The sequence below is a fragment of the Haliotis asinina genome, chromosome 9 (genome assembly GCF_037392515.1).
Source record: "Haliotis asinina isolate JCU_RB_2024 chromosome 9, JCU_Hal_asi_v2, whole genome shotgun sequence".
NCBI classification, from domain to species: domain Eukaryota; kingdom Metazoa; phylum Mollusca; class Gastropoda; order Lepetellida; family Haliotidae; genus Haliotis; species Haliotis asinina.
In genome coordinates, this window is record NC_090288.1 from 65698072 (window position 1) to 65716476 (window position 18405).

At 41.4% G+C, this 18405-nt stretch overlaps 1 protein-coding gene across 1 annotated transcript in view; it reads left to right on the forward strand.

Moving 5' to 3' along the window:
- Nucleotides 1-5997: 5997 nt before the first annotated feature.
- Nucleotides 5998-18405, forward strand: part of LOC137296681 (protein Wnt-7b-like) — a 143096-nt gene continuing 130688 nt past the window's right edge. Inside the window, exon 1 of the mRNA XM_067828499.1 lies at nt 5998-6410. Coding sequence (XP_067684600.1) covers nt 6331-6410 — 80 coding nt within the window. The 5' untranslated portion in view covers nt 5998-6330. The remainder of the gene's footprint in view (nt 6411-18405) is intronic.

Consider the following 18405-nt stretch of genomic DNA (forward strand, 5'->3'; position numbering starts at 1 on the left):
ATCATACATCACCACCATCACAGTGTCTGTCGTTTATCATACATCACCACCATCACAATGTCTGTCGTGTATTATACATCACCACCATCACAATGTCTGTCGTGTATCATTCATCACCACCATCACAGTGTCTGTCGTGTATCATTCATCACCACCACCACAATGTCTGTCGTGTATCATACATCACCATCATCACAATGTCTGTCGTGTATCATACATCACCACCATCACAATGTCTGTCGTGTGTTATACATCACCACCATCACAATGTCTGTCGTGTATCATACATCACCACCATCACAGTGTCTGTCGTGTATCATACATCACCACCATCACAATGTCTGTCGTGTAGTATACATCACCACCATCACAATGTCTGTCGTGTATCATTCATCACCACCATCACAGTGTCTGTCGTGTATCATTCATCACCACCATCACAGTGCCTGTCGTGTATCATACATCACCACCATCACAATGTCTGTCGTTTATCGTACATCACCACCATCACAATGTCTGTCGTGTATCATACATCACCACCATCACAATGTCTGTCGTTTATCATACATCACCACCATCACAATGTCTGTCGTGTATCATACATCACAAGCATCACAGTGCCTGTCGTGTATTATACATCACCACCATCACAATGTCTGTCGTGTATCATACATCACCACCATCACAATGTCTGTCGTGTATCATACATCACCACCATCACAATGTCTGTCGTGTATCATACATCACCACCATCACAATGTCTGTCGTGTATCATTCATCACCACCATGACAGTGCCTGTCGTTTATCATACATCACCACCATCACAGTGTCTGTCGTGTATCATACATCACCACCATCACAGTGTCTGTCGTGTATCATACATCACCACCATCACAATGTCTGTCGTTTATCATGCATCACCACCATCACAGTGTCTGTCGTGTATCATGCATCACCACCATCACAATGTCTGTCGTGTATCATACATCACCACCATCACAATGTCTGTCGTGTATCATACATCACCACCATCACAATGTCTGTCGTGTATTATACATCACCACCATCACAATGTCTGTCGTGTATCATTCATCACCACCATCTCAGTGCCTGTCGTTTATCATACATCACCACCATCCCAGTGCCTGTCGTTTATCATACATCACCACCATCACAGTGTCTGTCGTGTATCATACATCACCACCATCACAATGTCTGTCGTTTATCATGCATCACCACCATCACAGTGTCTGTCGTGTATCATACATCACCACCATCACAATGTCTGTCGTTTATCATACATCACCACCATCACAGTGTTTGTCGTTTATCACACATCACCACCATCACAGTGTCTGTCGTGTATCATACATCACCACCATCACAACGTCTGTCGTGTATTATACATCACCACCATCACAGTGTCTGTTGTTTATCATACATCACCACCGTTGCAGTGTCTGTCGTGTATTATACATCACCATCGTCACATTGTCTGTCGTGTATCATACATCACCATCATCACAGTGTCTGTCGTCTATCATACATCACCACCATCACAGTGTCTGTCGTCTATCAAACATCACCATCGTCAGAGTGTCTGTCGTGTATCATAAATTATTACTATCACAGTACTTATGCTGCATCACGTATCACCACCGTCACAGTGTCTGTCGTATCATAAATCATTACTATCACAGTACCTATCCTATACAACTTATTACCACCATCACAGTGCCTGTCGTGTATCATAAATCATTACTATCACAGTACTTATCCTATATCACTTATCACCACCACTATCACGAACAACACAGGAATATTGAGTGACCAGTATCATTTGCAACACAGGCGTCGTGCGTTCTTGTACAGCATCATGGACAACACAGGGTGTAAGCAAAGACTTCTTGATAACATTGGTGCTAAGGTTGTTGTATGCACCTGGCTCCTGGAAACATAATGGGTGCGAGCGAGATCCCAACGCACACGTTTTCCAGCGTCCCATGGGGTGTGACGAATAGCAATTGTGACCAGCCTGAAAGACCGGGCAGCAGTACCCCGATGTGTGAATGGCTTCTTGTTCTCTCTATGTGCCAAAGGTGAAATTTCTGCGCATGGATAGCGAGATACCAGTTGGTATACACATTGGTATGAAAACAACCTGATCAAACCAAAATATAAAATAACATGTTTTACATGAACATCATTGGTATTTTCATTCGGTGTTTCTTGTCTCCTCTGCTCTTCATAAAGCACATTTTATTTCCAACATGTGATGAAGATCCTGATAGAATCATGAATGTACAAAGTGAGACATGAAGTATGCACACGTATGCTCTACACATACTTGAAAGAATCCTGTATCAGAAATGCTTATATGAATAATACTATAGCATGTTATATGTGTAGGGAAGAAAGGGTACTCTGTATAGAGCTTCCTCTTCACTCCGTAGTGGTGAAACAGACACCTCATAGAACAACATAACAAGTCACTCCTGGCTACATGGCACCATTTCTTTGTCACCTTCAGTTGCAAATGGTTCGTAGTAAGCCGTACTCTCATTTGCCGAATATCACACTTAAACTTCTCTCGTGTTCGAATGTTAACGGAAATAAATACCATTCCCTCATGTCAATGTCGCGTTACGAGCGACAGGCCACATTTCTACGGCGGCAAATAGGAGTAAAGATGATATCGTAAATCTACTGTCGGTAATATGATGTTTATATGCCCCTGAGGATGACATTTGGGTAAGCTGCGAGCAGATCCCTCCCTGAATCCTATCTTTCTTCAACAGGATGCTCAAGCACAGTAGACTAATCAGACTAATCTCCCCAAATATTGTTAGACTCATTGAAAGGCTTTAAATGGGTAGTCCGTACACCGTATTGTACGAGAAGTAGAAACTGCTTCTTCTCACTAACTCTCCAAAGTGAAACATGTTGTAAATCCTGTGTACGGGGATACGCGTGGGGTGTAAATATGTGTAGACGTTTAGCCGACGCCGTAAAGTCAATACGCATGGATTTTTCAGAGCGAAATATATGATCAGCTGTTTGTGTTCATGTCAGCAGTAGGATGGTCTGTTTTATAGTGGCAAGTAACACGCCACGAGAGCCACTGGTGAATAGTAAACAATGTTATGTTGTTACTCCCTTCGACGATCTAAGTTTTGTGAAAGTTTGACATTGTGTCAGTCTGGAATCAGGGTGTACATGTTTGTGTGCCTCCGTGGTGCAGCGTAAGCTTTTCAAAAAGACATTCTGTTGGAAACAGAATCAGACATGAAGCAGGATTACCTCTCTTGAAACAGCACGTGAAGCTAGCAACTAGTTATACATTGACTTGAGGACACGCATAGCTCCACGTGGAGTATGGTATGTGTATAGGGAAGGTCAATATTCTGGTATTCTGGTGATCATGTTATCGCGGCACAAATACGGAGATGATCTGTGATCAAGTTTTTCTTTCCCATTATAGTGGTAACGCAATGAAGCACGTTACGTTTAGCTATTTTCACTGCATGCAGATGTAGATAACAATCGCTCTTATGACTCCTGACTATAGTTAACACTTATTCATGATTCTTCTTTAACCAATACTGGATACCTTCTCTTTCAACTACTTCCTGCCGCATCGATTACTTTACACAGCATCGATAACACCTTTTCGTGGAACTACTTACTGCAGCATCGATAACACCTTTTCGTGGAACTACTTTCTGCAGCATCGATAACACCTTTTCATGGAACTGCTTTCTGCAGCATCGATAACACGTTTTCATGGAACTACATGCTACAACATCGATAACACCTTTCCGTGGAACTGCTTTCTGCAGCATCGATAACACCTTTTCGTGGAACTACTTTCTGCAGCATCGATAACACCTTTTCGTGGAACTACTTTCTGCAGCATCCATAACACCTTTTCGTGGAACGTCTTTATAAAACATATAAGGTAACACTTATTGTTGGCCCAGCTTTACACAGAATTGGATAAGAAAAAAATATTTGGGGGACAAAGCTGTGATATTCACATGAGTGCTGAGGGCATCATGGGACCAGGTATCTTGCAGAAGTGCTTGTCTAGGAGGCAGTGATTTGTCATCGCACAGCAGCCCTGCTGGGGAGAGGTGGCTCGGATAGGGGGCATGTTTTACCAAGAAAAGACAGGCCATTATTTCAAACGCACGAATACTTGCTTCTAACCAGATGGTCTATGACATGAATAAGGACAAATAATGTGTCTGGAACTCTTCCATTACTACCACATCTTCAACTACTCCAAACAACAACAACGCCAACAACAGCAACTACTATTATACTACTATACTACTACTGCTACTACTGCTGCTGCTACTGCTGCTGCTACTACTGCTGCTGCTACTGCTGCTACTACTACTGCTGCTACTGCTGCTGCTACTGCTGCTGCTACTGCTGCTACTACTGCTGCTGCTACTGCTGCTGCTACTGCTGCTGCTACTGCTGCTGCTACTGCTGCTGCTACTGCTGCTACTACTGCTGCTGCTACTGCTGCTGCTACTGCTGCTGCTACTGCTGCTACTACTGCTGCTACTGCTGCTGCTACTGCTGCTACTACTGCTGCTGCTACTGCTGCTGCTACTGCTGCTGCTACTGCTGCTGCTACTGCTGCTACTACTGCTGCTGCTACTGCTGCTACTACTGCTGCCATTACTATTACCTCTAGTAGTGCTACTTCTATTACACCCAGTAACACTATCTACACTTACATTGAGGAACTCTTTTCACGATCCGGTGGGTGAGTACCCGCTCTGTGATGGCTGTAATACAATGGGTTAAGATAATGTTTATCCTTAAGGCTTTAATAAATGTAAATAATCTCACCTTTCAAAGTCACGGGGGCATTTGCTGAAAAAGCAGTGTCAGTTTTAGTTTTCTGGCCAAACAAGAGCTTAACATCCCGACAAAGGACTTAGCTTATCTGCATGCGTCAAACAAGGATCACGTTTGCACCTAGTGTGTACCCGGGCGACTGCTGCTGCTGCTGTCGCCGTCAGGTGAACCTAACCGTCAAGTGTTTGGGGAATGTTTCATAATGTACGCTAATGTTTGCTAATGTGCCTGTGAAAAACGAAACATATTTTCTCATTGTCTGAAATGTAACAAATAACAGATCTACTGGACGCTTGGGAGGTATACCATTTATGGGAAATGCCGTTCATAATGTTCTCAGTAAACAATCACACTGAGACAAAAACACTGATGTATATCATTGTAGACATAGAATTTGATTCAAGTGATATATTTGAAGATAAACCTGAACGGTATTGTGGTGTAATTCGTAAGTCAACAATAGGTAGGTGAAAAATAGCGTGGAGAGATTCATATTGTCTCTCTCGTTGTAAACCCCCCAGCCGGGATTTCTAAACCGGGAAACATTACTTAAAGGGTGATCCTCCAATGACCCCTTACCGAGCCTCGTTTTCATTACTGAGCACCCAAAGTGTTGGTGAATTATGCTACCTGATGGGTACACGGTCCCTCTGAACGTCAGCTGTAAGATGCGAGCTACCTACATCGCGTGTAGCCCCCGGTGGGATGGACAGCGGTGTGCGGCAGGACAGACATACAACACCTTGTAACTCATTCAGATGCCTGCATTAACACACAGGTATTTCCAACGAAACTGACAACACGCGTTGTTGACAAACATAGAGTCACTGTATATGTTTGTATGTCACAGGACATAAACATACGCATTCTGTGAATGTATAATTCGATTAATCTGTGATCTGTGCATGGTATCTCTGGATATGACAACTTCCCTATATCTAATGAAGTTTGTGGATGATGTATTGTGAGAGGACACCGTGGTGAATGGGCGGTATTGACTGGCATGTGTGGGACACCTGGACGAGATGCGTGGTATGGTGAACATGTGATAAGGCTGCAGACAGACAAGGAATACGTGAAAACACATCTGTTCCCAGGTGACGACTTGCCCACTGTCGCTCATATACAACCTGGGTACCTGGTCATCCTGACAGCCTCCTGATCTGTAGTGTTAATGTAACGGGTGTCCGTGAGGCCAGGGCAGTAGGTACATCTCACTTATATGCACGCTGACGTGCTATTATCCTGTGATTGAGTCTGAGTAGACACTGATCACCATTACACAATGGGTCGTTGCAATATCTTTCACCAATATATCGAAGATGACAAAACCGTTCCAAGAACCAGTACAGCCATGACACACACAAGAGAGGATTGCAATGGCCACAAGGTGTTTCTGATGGTGTGCATCAAGGACTAGTGGGTACTGGTAACCCTTGGTCATCGAGGACAACATGGTACAGAAGATCGTCAATGCCTGGATGTGGAGTTGCCTCATGTTGAGCTTTGGGTCTGGGAAGTTTAATGGACCAGGGTAAGATTGACTGTTATACATATCTCCACATTTGTAGGACCTTCACGTGTTGTCACCCGACACGACACCGTGGGTGGCGGGATTTACCGTTCATTTACATGTACATACCAGGGGGAAGCTTCAACACGTACATAAACACATTCACACTTTGTTCATGCTGCCTTTCAAATTCATTATTCCTCTAGATTTCAGATTTTGTAACGTTTCGGTTTCCTGTGTCTGCTTTATGTTAACTGGTGTTACTTCTATATACATACGTCTCACAATTCTTTGATACCTATGTCCAACACTGGCTGCTGCAGCTTTAGAATCCGAGATGAGACATCTCTTAAATGTAGCCAATCGTTACAGCTAGCAATGATATGTTGTTTACAACGCTCATCTCTGTTTACATTTATTAATCCTAGAAAGTGGCACAAACCTCCCTATCTCGTGACTCAGTCATGTCGGATTTACAGTGGCGTATCGAGTTCACATGAAATATTTGTAATCTCGTGGGCCATTTAATGCGTGATCAGTTACTTGTACGACCGCTGACGTAATTATCAGCATGATTCTAATATCCCTTTGATGTGCCCGCGCGCAAGCTCATTTCTTTTATTTCCTTCCAAGCGGAAAATTATTCCCCTACTTCTAGAGATGTTATGTTCAGAATAAGTGAAATGGGACCCGCTTAGACAACTAATTGCCTTCTGATTTCATTCCAACTGCGCAATGAGGCTGCTAATAAAAGTACGTCAGTTATTTGCTGCAAATATATTTCACGAAACATGTTACATCACAAAGAGCATTTCAAAACTCCGTAAAAATTTAATAGTATTATTAAAATATGATTATTTATCTGGAATATATTGACAGCTTGGCATAGAAAAGGCAGTGCACTTATGACTTGCAATACCGATTGACATTATGGACCAGTCGAAATTAAAATATATCTAGCAGGTAGAAGAATCTTATGAATGTAGTACATCATTAAAAAATGCAAATGCAGATGTATACAAATGGTTGTAGGGGACGAGAATCAGCACTAGTATTAATGACAATTCACAGTGGAAGAAACGTAAGTGTGTATATGCTGCTCGTCCAATTATGGGACATGCTAACCTGGTTCATCAGTGGGCATGCTAACCTGGTTCATCAGTGGACATGCTAACCTGGTTCATCAGTGGACATGTTTATTTGGTTCATCAGTGGACATGCTAACCTGGTTCATCAGTGGACATGTTTATTTGGTTCATCAGTGGACGAGTTACCAATGTTAATCAGGGGACATATTAACTGGGTTCACCAGAGGACATGTTAGCTGTGTTACTCAGGGGACATGTTAACTGCTTTCATCAGGGGACATGTTAACTGTGTTCATCAGGGCACATGCTAGTTGTATTAATCAGGGAACATGTTAACTGTATTCATCAGGGGACATGTCAGCTGTGTTAATCAGAGTACATGTTAGCTGTGTTACTCGAGGGACATGTTAACTGTGTTAATCAGTCTTACCTGTATCAATCAGGTTACCTGTTTACTGTGTTAATGAGGGTAAATGTTACCTGTGCTAATCAGGGGACATGTTATTTGAGTTAATCAGGGGACATGTTAACTGTATTCACCAGGGTAAATGTTACTGTATAAATCAGGAGATATGTTAACTGTGTTAATCAGAGGACATGCTTATTGTTTTAACCGGACAAGAGGTACACAGTGTTAATCATTGTAAGTGTTCATGGTTTTATACCAAGTGTCATGGTATTTACTAGTGTACATGTTCGCTGTTTCAAACACGTAGGGGCATTATAGTTTTAATCAGGGTATTTGTTCACTGTTTTAAACCAACAGGATGGTCACAGTGTTAATCAGGATACATGTTCACTGTTTTAAACCGGCAGGAGGGTCAAAGTGTTAATCAGGATACATGTTCACTGTTTTAAACCGGCAGGAGGGTCACAGTGTTAATCAGGATACATGTTCACTGTTTTAAACCGGCAGGAGGGTCACAGTGTTAATCAGGGGCATGTTCAATATCAGTATAATTTCCTTTGTTAAGTATCCTGCAGTTTTGCACATCACTGACAGTGGAATCCAAAACATGAGAATATATACATAGGGTGAACAGGTCGTGGTACAGTAAGTCCCAGTAATGTGCAGGCTTCATCCATTGACATATGCACTCAGATTTTTCTAATGAATATAATGTACAAGGGTTAAAGAGAAGAATGGTGTCCTTAATCCCCCACTGGCGCCCCGGGAAGAGGTGAGCCCTCCACTAATCTGCAGCCTTTCCTTAACGGCTTATGCCATATATGAGTGGTGTACGGGATTAACTCTTACATGCGAAAGCTTTAACAGTATCATGAAAAGTTACAAGGAAGGAACTTCAAGTGATGTTTTGGCTGGAAACATCAGGTCTAGTTGCCCAACTTTGACCATAGTTTCGTGTCCTGATGGACGTCACACACCGCCACAAGATCCGCTCGACTGTAAACACGTAACGCTCCATTGACTTGACATTTGTCTAAGTGTTGATTGAATTCAGCTGAACAAATTCCCGGTGCAACTGTTTGAACAAGTAAAATTTCACCCATTTCAACATGTCATGAAGGAACTGACCAAACCGTCCTTTACCCCCTATTATATGGTCCGCAGCCTGCAAACCCTGTGTATATACCTGTTTATAAGGTGTGGAGAGAAGAACAGTTCATATCCTTCCCAGTTGTTTCTAAAGAGTTCGACAGTTCTATTGAAACAAAATCATTCTTTGGAACCATTACTTCTGATAGAGCTGTTTTAGGACAAACTGGATACAACTGTCTCTTTGCTTCATCACACCCACTGGCTGTAGAATATTGGATAAAGCTACTGCGGATGAATTCAAATATACTTACTGGGTATTGTTGTAATATGCTAAATTGATTGGAAATTGTGACCTAATTACCTTTATCCTCAAGTGGTATAGGTAAAAAAAACCTATGTGATATGGAGGTATGTATATACAATGCAGTGGCAGAGGTCTCTATACACTATTCAGTGACAGGGATCTGCATACACTATTCAGTGATTAGGGTCTGTACACACTAGTATGCTATGATAGGGGTCTGTATACACTATTCAGTGACAGGGATCTGCATGCACTATTCAATGATTAGGGTTTGTGTACACTAGTATACAATGATAGGGACCTATACACTATGTAGTGATAGGGGTCTGTATACACTATTCAGTGATAGGGGTATGCATACACTATGCGGTGATAAGGATCTGGATATACTACGCAGTGACAGGGGTTTGTGTACACAGTGCAACGATAGCTGTCTGTATACACTATGTAGTGATATGGGTCTATGCACTATGCAGTGATAGGGATCTGTATGTGCTATGAAGTGATAGGGATCTGCATACACTATTCAGTGATTAGAGTTTGTATACACTAGTATGCAATGATAGGGACCTATACACTATGTAGTGATAGGGGTATGTATACACTATTCAGTGACAGGGATCTGGATATACTACGCAGTGACAGGGGTTTGTGTACACAGTGCAACGATAGCTGTTTGTATACACTATGTAGTGATATGGGTCTATGCACTATGCAATGATAGGGATCTGTATGTGCTATGAAGTGATAAGGTTCTGTCTACACTATGTAATGATAGGGGTCTGTATACCCTATGCAGTGATATAGATCTGTATATACTATATAGTGATAGGGGGGGTGTATACACTATGCAGTGATAGAGGTCTATACACTTTGCCGTGATATGGGTCTGTATACACGAAGCCGTGATATTGATCTGTATGTACTATGGAGTGATGTGTGTGTGTATACACTATATAGTGATAGAGGTCTGTATACACTATGCAGTAATAGGGATCTGCATATACTGTGTAGTGATAGGGGTATGTATACATTAGAATTAATGTTATGATCAGAAGATCGAAGCTTGTTATGCTTGATTTTGTACTCGATCTAGAATAGAATGGTGTGACGCATCCTCTGTACGTATATACGCGGCGTACAGTGTTTTATACGTTTGACTTATTGTTGATGTTATCGGCAAACCGTTGCATTGAGTTGCAAGTGTCGACAGGTGTAGGGTCTGGAGGGTACTCTGTAGTAAATTGCTATCTCTCACATAAGTGTCCCCATTGCGATAAATTATGATGGAAATCCGTGGGTGACTTTCAAGTTGCCAAAGTTCGTTTGTAAGTACACCCAAGTATGAGTGCTTAGCGGTAAGTAGCGATATGTTTCGGAGCTCCAGAGACTGTACTCATGCACAGTTTACTTGTTCAGAGGACAGACTTCAGTAAAGTTAGTGAATCTGACTTTATGACGCTTTTAGCAGTATACCAGCAGTGACACAGCTGCTGACACCAGACATTGAAGCTTCATGCAATAAACCCATGTACCATCGCAATGGAGTGGCCTTGTTAGGTATAAAGAAACAAACTGTACCATCTCAGGGAAGTGGCCTTGTCAATAATAGAGAAAAACAGACTAAACCATCTCGAAGAAATGACAGTGCTAGGTACCAGATCAATGAAGTGACCTTGTCAGAAAAACGAAACAACGAAAAAAAAAAACAGAAAAAAACAAACAAAAAAACCCAGCGTGTTTTCACTCCAAGATGTCAGGAAAGATATACAGGTCTGACAATACATCGTTCTTCATGACAGAAAGTTTGCAATGCAATATAATCTGTTTATGTCGTGGTGTTCTTCCTGGTAACTGTCAGCGGTTACATGGTCTACATTATTTAGTGTATATTAGCCGTTACATGAAATATACAAATGAACCAGAAAATATATGTCTGTCTGTCTGTCGATGTATGCTGGTGGAAATCATGAACCACCCAAAAGAGAGTTAAAGTGGTTTGGACCTTATTTAACACTCTCCATATGAAGTCATATATCAGTGAGAGATAATTCATGATATAACTGTCAGACTGAAGAGCCAATTGTTTACCCTGTTGTGGGGTTGGCCATCGTGCGTCTTTGTGTACAGGAACTTGAAGGGCCTGGAAAAACAAATATCAAGTATATACAGGACCATAAATCTTCAAATGGGTTCAGAATTTCTCTGATTGTAATATAATGAATTTGCCATACCTCACAGTAAATGCATTATGAGTATTGCTTCATGGAGGGTATATGCATTCATACACATGACAAATGAAACAAATATTTCTGATACACAAGCTAAAGCATACAACTAGAATACTTGTTGGAAAGAAGGAACGTCCAGAAGAGACAGAAAGAGAAATCAGCCGAGACACGTTGAACAGAAACAGAAAGCAGCTATGATATGTAGAATACAAACTAGAACCATTCAAAACGTGAAGAATATAAACTGAAATCACCTGAGACTTTTAGAATACATACTGAAACCACTTGAAACATTTAGCGTTTGAAACATGGGATACAAAGTGAAACCATTTGGAACATGTAGAATACAAACTTAAACCATTGATTACAATTTGAAACAATTTGAAACATGTAGAATGCAAACTACGACTTCTAAGATACAAACTGAGACAATTTGAAACATGTGGAATACAAACTGAAACCATTTGAAACATGTATATTACAAACTGAAACCATTTGAAAGATGTGGAATAAACACGGAAACCCGCTTGAGATGCGTAGAATACAAACTGAAACCACTTCAGACATGTAGATTATAAAGTCAAACCACTTGAGACATATAGAATACAAACCGAAACTTCTGGAGAAATGTAGAATACAAACTAGAACCACTTCAAACTTGTGGGATACAAACTGAAACAATTTAAACATGTGGAATACAAACTAAAACCATTTGAGACATACAGATTATAAACTGAAACAACTTAAAACATATAGACTACAAATGAAAAACAATTGAAACATGTACAATACAAGCTGAAACCATTCGAAACACGTAGAATACAAACGAAAACCATCTGAGACATCAAGAACACAAACAGAAACCACTTGAGACATGTAGAATACAAACTGAAACCACTTAAGACATGCAGAATACAAACTGAAACCACTTGAGTCATGTACAATACAAACTGAAACAATTTGAAACATGTAGAATACATACTGAAACCATTTGTAAAATGCAGACTACAAAGTAAAACCACATCAGACATGTAGAATAAAAACTGAAACCACTTCAAACATGTAGAATAGAAACTGAAGGAACTTGGGATATGTAAAATACAAAGTGAAACCATTTGAAACATGTAGAATAGAAACCTAAAAAAACTTGAGACTTGTGGAGTACAAACTGAAACCATTTGAAACATGTAGTATACAAACTGAAACCACTTGAGCCAAGCAGAATTCAAACTGAAACCAATTAAAATGTATAGAATGCAAACAGAAACCAGTTGAGACACGTATATTACAAACTGAAACCATTTGAAAGATGTGGAATAAACACGTAAACCCACTTGAGATATGTAGAATACAAACTCAAACCACTTCAGACATGTAGATTACAATGTCAAACCACTTCAGACATATAGAATACAAACTGAAACCACTTCAAACTTGTGGGATACAAACTGAAACCATTTGAAAGATGTGGAATACAAACTGAAACAACCTGAGATATGCAAAATACAAACTGAAGCCATTTGATGCATGTAGAATACAAAGTGAAACCATTTGAGTCATGTAAAATGCAAACTGAAACCACCAGAGACATGTAGAATGCAAACTGAAACCATTTGGAACATGTAAAATACAAACAGAAACCACTTGAGATATGTAGAATACATACTGAAACCGTTTGAATCATGTAGAATACAAACTGAAACCACCTGAGACATGTAGAATACAAACTGAAACCACCTGAGACATGTAGAATAAAATCTGAAACCACCAGAGACATGTAGAATAAAATCTGAAACCACCAGAGACATGTAGAATACAAACTGAAACCATTTGAAACATGTAGAATGCAAACTGAAACCATTTGAAGCATGTAGAATACAAACTGAAACCAGTTGAAAGATGTAGAATACAAAGTGAAAGCATTCGAAACAAGTAGAATACAAACTGAAACTACTTGAGACATGTAAATACAAACTGAAACCACTTGAGACATTTAGAATACAAACTGAAACCACTTGAGACATGTAGAATGCAAATAGATACCAGCTGAAACAGAAACAGGAAAGAGTTAAGACGTACGTTTCTGGACAAATGCCAATGGGTCTATTTTGATAGATATGCCAGGAAATGTATCATTTATAGATACTAGGGTACTCTATGGGTCGTTCATAGTGCAAGTTCACGTAACATAGTGCAACGTTGTTCTGTCCGCTTGACCATGTCCCTTGTCATAATTTCTTGAAGATTCTTCATTGTTCTGCAGAAACTAGTTCTGACATTCAGCGTGATAACAAAACATTTTCGTCCCTTGGACCTCTTTATGCGCCTATTGCAATATCGGAGAGGTATTTGGTACAGGTGGCTTGTTGTATGTTATGTCCGTTACAAGCACATTGCCTTCACCTCTTGAGATGTGTTTGTGACTTCAGTGACGTCCTAATATTGAATACATAAACCAAACTCTGTACACATGCTGGAAGATCAGTCCCCTTGGGTACCTACAAAGTCGACTATCTATTGCCTATTATTCATCACACTGGACAACCTAAAGCTCGAAGAATATATCTTAGCTAGGCGTATAACAATTGCTAAATCAGATAGGCCGGTATGCTTATTGAAATATTTTCGATTAAACCTTCTTTATCAACAACCGTGAGTCAGTTCTTCACGATATACTGCTACAGATCACTTCTTACTTTGTGATGCTTGTAAGCATGGGACAGACCATCTCCCCGTGGCCGCTGAACGGGGCTTTCCGCACGATAAGGTGTTCCATTCTCCTTTGCTGAAACACAACTGTCGATACATGCGAGCTTCGTACAGTGCTGTAAGCAAACGGCTCTATTGACTTGACACTACAAGTTACAAGTAGCTTTACAAGTACATTTACACTGTCCACCTTTCCACGTTCCCATCAATGTACTGGTCGGGCTATGTGGTAAAACAATGTATGTAAGTGTTACCACATCTGTATCTAGTGGCCTAGCTAAGTGTTACCCCACATGCATGTACTGGTTCGGCTAAATGTTACCTCACATGTATGCAGTGGTCCAGCTAAGTGTTACCACACATTATTTACTGATCTGGCGAGCCTATCTGTTACCAACGTGTATGTACTGGTTCGGTGAAGTGTTACAACACTTGTATGCAGTGGTCAGCCAAAGTGTTACCACACATTATATACTTGTCCGACTAAGTGTTACCACACATTATATACCGATCCCGCTAAGTGTTACCACACATTATATACTGGTCCCGCTAAGTGTTACCACACATCATATACTGGTCCGGGTAAGTGTTGCCGCACATGTATGTACTGGTCTGGCTAAGGGTTACCACATATGTATGTACTGGTCTGGCTAAGTGTTACCACATATGTATGTACTGGTCTGGCTAAGTGTTACCACATATGTATGTACTGGACCCGCTAAGTGTTACCACATATGTATGTACTGGACCCGCTAAGTGTTACCACACATGGATGTAGTGATCCCGCTGTTTACAACACATGTGCGTACTGGTGTTTCTAACGGTTACCACACAGTATTTACTGATCAGGGTAAGAGTAACCACACATATATGTTAAGTTTTGGCTAAGTGTTACCACACATATACGTACTGGTCGAGCTAAGTGTTACCACACATGTACCAAGTAGTTCGGCTAAGTGTCACCACACATGTATGTACTGGTCCGGGTAAGTGTCACCACACATGTATGTACTGGTCCGGGTAAGTGTCACCACACATGTATGTACTGGTCCGGGTAAGTGTCACCACACATGTATGTACTGGTCTGGGTAAGTGTCACCACGCATGTATGTACTGGTCCGGGTAAGTGTCACCACACATGTATGTACTGGTCCGGGTAAGTGTCACCACACATGTATGTACAGGTCCGGGTAAGTGTCACCACACATGTATGTACTGGTCCGGGTAAGTGTCATCACGCATGTATGTACTGGTCCGGGTAAGTGTCACCACACATGTATGTACTGGTCTGGGTAAGTGTCACCACACATGTATGTACTGGTCCGGGTAAGTGTCACCACACATGTATGTACTGGTCCGGGTAAGTGTCACCACACATGTATGTTGTCGTTTGGCGAAATGTGACCACACCACACGTATGTAGTGGCCTGGCTATTTCTGATCACAACACTGTCACATGTGACAACACTGACACAGATCACAACACTACCACATATGACAACACTGACACATATGACAAAACTGACACAGATCACAACACCGCCACAAATCACAACACTACCACATATGACAACACTGCCACATATCACTAAACTCCCACATGTGACAACACTGACACAGATCACTACACAACCAAGTATGAGAACAATGCCACAAATCACAACACTACCACATATGACAAAACTGACAAAGATCACAACACCGCCACAAATCACAACACTACCACATATGACAACACTGCCACATATCACTAAACTACCACATATGAGAACACTGACACAGATCACAACACTACCATATTTCACAACACTGACACAAATCACAACACTACCTCATATGACAACACTGGCACAGATAACAACACTACCACATATGACAACACTGACACAGATCACTACACTACCACGTATGACAACACTGCCACAGATTACAACACTGCCACAAATCACAACAGTACCACATATGACAACACTGACACAGATTACAACACTACCAAAGATCACTGTCTCTTCAGAGTGCTACCTTATAATACTGTTACATCGGCTGATATATTTACTTCACACAAGCAGTCTAGGTCTGAACAATCACATTGCCAAATAACATTAACCGAGTAGATAAAAGGGTAGTGTGGGAAATATACACGTGACTTTAAGCATAGTGACTTTACTCACAGGGAGCATCGTGACTTTAAGCACAGGGAACATCGTGACTTTAATCACAAGGAGCATCGTGACTTTAAGCACAGGGAGCATCGTGACTTTAATCATAGGGAGCATCGTGACTTTAATCATAGGGAGCATCGTGACTTTAATCACAGGAAGCATCATGACTTTAATCACAGGGAGCATCGTGACTTTAAGCACAGGAAGCATCGTGACTTTAATCACAGGGAGCATCGTGACTTTAATCATAGGGAGCATCGTGACTTTAAGCACAGAGGACATCGTGACTTTAACCATAGGGAGCATCGTGACATTACTCACAGAGGGCATCGTGACTTTAATCACAGGGAGCATCGTGACTTTAATCATAGGGAGCATCGTGACTTTAATCATAGGGAGCATCGTGACTTTAACCAATGGGAGCATCGTGACTTTAATCACAGGGAGCATAGTGACTTTAATCACAGGGAGCATTGTGACTTTAATCACAGGGAGCATCGTGACTTTAATCACAGGGAGCATCGTGACTTTACTCACAGGGAGCATCGTGACTTTAATCATAGGGAGCATCGTGACTTTAATCACAGGGAGCATCGTGACTTTAAGCACAGGAAGCATCGTGACTTTAAGCACAGGGAGCATCGTGACTTTAATCACAGGGAGCATCGTGACTTTAATCACAGGAAGTATCGTGACTTTAAGCACAGGGAGCATCGTGACTTTAATCACAGGAGGCATCGTGACTTTAATCATAGGGAGCATCGTGAATTTAATCCCAGGAAGCATCGTGACTTTAATCACAGGGAGCATCGTGACTTTAAGCACAGGGAGCATCGTGACTTTAATCACAGGGAGCATCGTGACTTTAAGCACAGGAAGCATCGTGACTTTAAGCACAGGGAACATCGTGACTTTAATCACAAGGAGCATCGTGACTTTAAGCACAGGGAGCATCGTGACTTTAATCATAGGGAGCATCGTGACTTTAATCATAGGGAGCATCGTGAGTTTTATCCCAGGAAGCATCGTGACTTTAATCACAGGGAGCATCGTGACTTTAATCACAGGAAGTATCGTGACTTTAAGCACAGGGAGCATCGTGACTTTAATCACAGGAAGCATCGTGACTTTAATCATAGGGAGCATCGTGACTTTAATCACAGGGAGCATCGTGACATTAATCACAGGAAGCATCATGACTTTGATCACAGGGAGCATCGTGACTTTAAGCACAGGAAGCATCGTGACTTTAATCACAGGGAGCATCGTGACTTTAATCATAGGGAGCATCGTGACTTTAAGCACAGAGGGCATCGTGACTTTAACCACAGGGAGCATCGTGACTTTAATTATAGGGAGCATCGTGACTTTAATCACAGGGAGCATCGTGACTTTAATCACAGAGAGCATCGTGACTTTAATCACAGAGGGCATCGTGAGTTTTATCCCAGGAAGCATCGTGACTTTAATCACAGGGAGCATCGTGACTTTAATCACAGAAAGCATCGTGACTTTAATCACAGGAAGCATCATGACTTTAATCACAGGGAGCATCGTGACTTTAAGCACAGGAAGCATCGTGACTTTAATCATAGGGAGCATCGTGACTTTAATCATAGGGAGCATCGTGACTTTAAGCACAGAGGGCATCGTGACTTTATCCATAGGGAGCATCGTGACTTTAACCATAGGGAGCATCGTGACTTTAATCACAGGAAGTATCGTGACTTTAAGCACAGGGAGCATCGTGACTTTAATCACAGGAGGCATCGTGACTTTAATCATAGGGAGCATCGTGACTTTAATCCCAGGAAGCATCATGACTTTAAGCACAGGGAGCATCGTGACTTTAAGCACCGGGAGCATCGTGACTTTAATCACAGGGAGCATCGTGACTTTAAGCACAGGGAGCATCATGACTATAAGCACAGGGAACATCGTGACTTTAATCACAAGGAGCATCGTGACTTTAAGCACAGGGAGCATCGTGACTTTAATCATAGGGAGCATCGTGACTTTAA